Consider the following 2,500-nt stretch of genomic DNA (forward strand, 5'->3'; position numbering starts at 1 on the left):
CTCCCTGTCCCCCCTCTTCTCTTTTTTTCTTTTTCTCTTCCTGAAAACAACACAAACAATGGAGCTTACAATAATAATAATAAAAAATGTACACCTTCTTTACACCTGTAAACCTGTGATGTGACAATGAAGTTGATTCTGTGAGAGAGCTAAATTATGTCTTCTTAATTGACAAATAAAATATGCATACTGTATGATTCGAGTGACACAGAGGTCAAATACATCATTTGGTTGTTTTATTTACTGTACATCAACAGAACAGTTTACCTTTTGGATGCCGAGATTGTTGACCTAGAGAGAGACAAATACCATTATGAACAAAATATTGGGAGTCATGACAACACCCTTACTTGAGGTCACACAACTCAGCAGTGGTTCCCGCATTTACATTATAAAGCCAAAATCCAGCATAGAGGGTCTGGGTGAATGTGGTCTGGACTCTGTGGAGGAGAGTCATGGTGTCAGAGACACTGTGGAAGGACAGAGTACCTGCACTGTGATCCAGGTACACTCCTACTTTGTAAGACACACGACCTGGGATTTTAGTTTCAATGCCTCTGTGTCTAAAACTATGACCTCCTGCCAAACAATGTAAAGACCAAGATGCATTGTTGGATCCAAATCTGCTTTCAATATAGGATCCTGTCCTGCTGATATCTTTATATGAGACTGCTATATCAACAAAGTGTCCACTCCACTCTACCTCCCAGTAACAGCATCCACACAGACCCTCTCTACTAAGCACCTGACCAATCATGTTATGTCCAATATTTGTTACTTTTCTGTTCTCTTTATACAGAGACAGGTGTTGATGTTTGCTGTTTGGATCCAGAGTTATTGGACATGAATATTGTAAGAACTCAGCTCTTGTCTTGGGTTCTGGTGGTGTTGACCACCAGAACCCAAGCCAACCAGGATTGGGGTGTCTCTGACCAAGACACTGAATCCCTAACGGCTCACTGTGCGTCCCCTGGACCTCGACACTGCTCCTAATAGGATGTGTCAAAGTAATTAAAAATAAAAGGATCACTACAAGTACCCTCTTTATTTGTTTTATTTTAAGAATGTCCTCAAATTTGATTATTTTTAAGGACTTGCGTTGTGGTGGATTTGATAGTAAAACATCCACTCTATTCACTGTCTCTGAGATGTGTGTCCCTTCCTCTTTGATTATGTTCTCTAAATTGTCCCTCATATTTGACACAGCTACAGTCACATCTTCAAAGTATCTCAGAGGACAGACATTGCTGCTGACTGGGTCTGTAGATTCACTGATCCTTGAGAGGGAGGTGTAATTGTGTAGAAAATGGACGTGATCCTCTGTGTATGCGATATGTTCCAGCTCAGCATGTCTCCGCCTCAGTTCAGTAACCTCCTGCTCCACACGCTTCCTCAGTTCGTCAGCACGACTCACTTCATGTTTCTGCTGGTCTCTGATCAGCTCCTTCACCTCAGATCGTCTTCTCTTAATGGAAGAAATTAGCTCAGTATAAATGGTTTCACTGTCATCCACTGCTCTATCAGCACAGTGATTGATGGACTTCACCTCCTGGTGAAGCACCTTCCCGTCTTTCTCCCTCTCCTGGATTCTCTGCTGGATGTTCTGTTGACTCGAATTGAGCTCTTTCTGTCTCTCAGTCCTTTCTACTGCAGCTGAGATCATGTCATGACCTTTGTGTTCTTCCACAGAGCACAGATAACAGATGCACTGCTGATCAGTACGACAGAAAAGCTTCCTCACCTCATTGTGGCGAAAGCAGATATTCTTTTGAAGCTTGGTGGAGGCTTTGACCAGCTTGTGATTCTTAAAGGCAGGAGACTGATAGTGAGGCTGGACGTGAGTGTCACAGTAAGAGACCAGACACTGGAGACAAGTGTTCACAGCTTTCAGTTTTCTTCCAGTGCAGACATCACAGGCCACATCTCCAGGTCCAGCATAGCAGTGATCAGGAGTTACAGCTTGGAGTTCTGTCTTCTTCAATATATCCATCATGTCAGCCAACATGGTGTTTTTCTTAAGAATAGGTCTTGGGTTGAACGTCTCTCTGCACTGTGGACAGCTGAATCTCCCTCTTTGATCATCCTGATCCCAGTATCCCTCAATACATCTACTGCAGTAGTTGTGTCCACAAGGAACAGTCACTGGATCCTTCAGCAGATCCAGACACATAGAACAGCAAAACCTTTCCTGGTCAAGTTGAACTGCTTGTTGTGCCATTCTACAGCTGGCTGACTGACTGACTGACTGCCCGACAGACTGCAGTGCAGTGTGGTTTAATCTCCTAAGAAATCACATGACATGGGTGGTTCATCTACCTACATACCTAACCTGTGTGTGTGTGTGTGTGTGTGTGTGTGTGTGTGTGTGTGTGTGTGTGTGTGTGTGTGTGTGTGTGTGTGTGTGTGTGTGTGTGTGTGTGTGTGTGTGTGTGTGTGTGTGTGTGTGTGTGTGTGTGTGTGTGTGTGTGTGTGTGTGTGTGGAGGAGGAGGAGGAGTGTGT

The 2,500-nt window shown here is 43.9% G+C and overlaps 2 protein-coding genes across 2 annotated transcripts in view; both read right to left on the reverse strand.

Moving 5' to 3' along the window:
• LOC308093100 (tripartite motif-containing protein 16-like) overlaps positions 1-2,228 on the reverse strand; it is a 2,361-nt gene extending 133 nt beyond the window's left edge. The window contains exon 1 of the mRNA XM_080439316.1: positions 1-2,228. This exon is cut by the window's left edge and continues 133 nt beyond it. Coding sequence (XP_080295442.1) covers positions 347-2,218 — 1,872 coding nt within the window. The 5' untranslated portion in view covers positions 2,219-2,228 and the 3' untranslated portion in view covers positions 1-346.
• The window catches only part of LOC308092804 (E3 ubiquitin/ISG15 ligase TRIM25-like), a 31,862-nt gene that overhangs the window by 561 nt on the left and 28,801 nt on the right, over positions 1-2,500 (reverse strand). The gene's annotated exons all lie outside the window — the stretch shown is intronic.

Source organism: Gymnoscopelus braueri (assembly GCF_963280865.1).
Source record: "Gymnoscopelus braueri genome assembly, chromosome: 10".
In the NCBI taxonomy this organism is placed as follows: Eukaryota; Metazoa; Chordata; class Actinopteri; order Myctophiformes; family Myctophidae; genus Gymnoscopelus; species Gymnoscopelus braueri.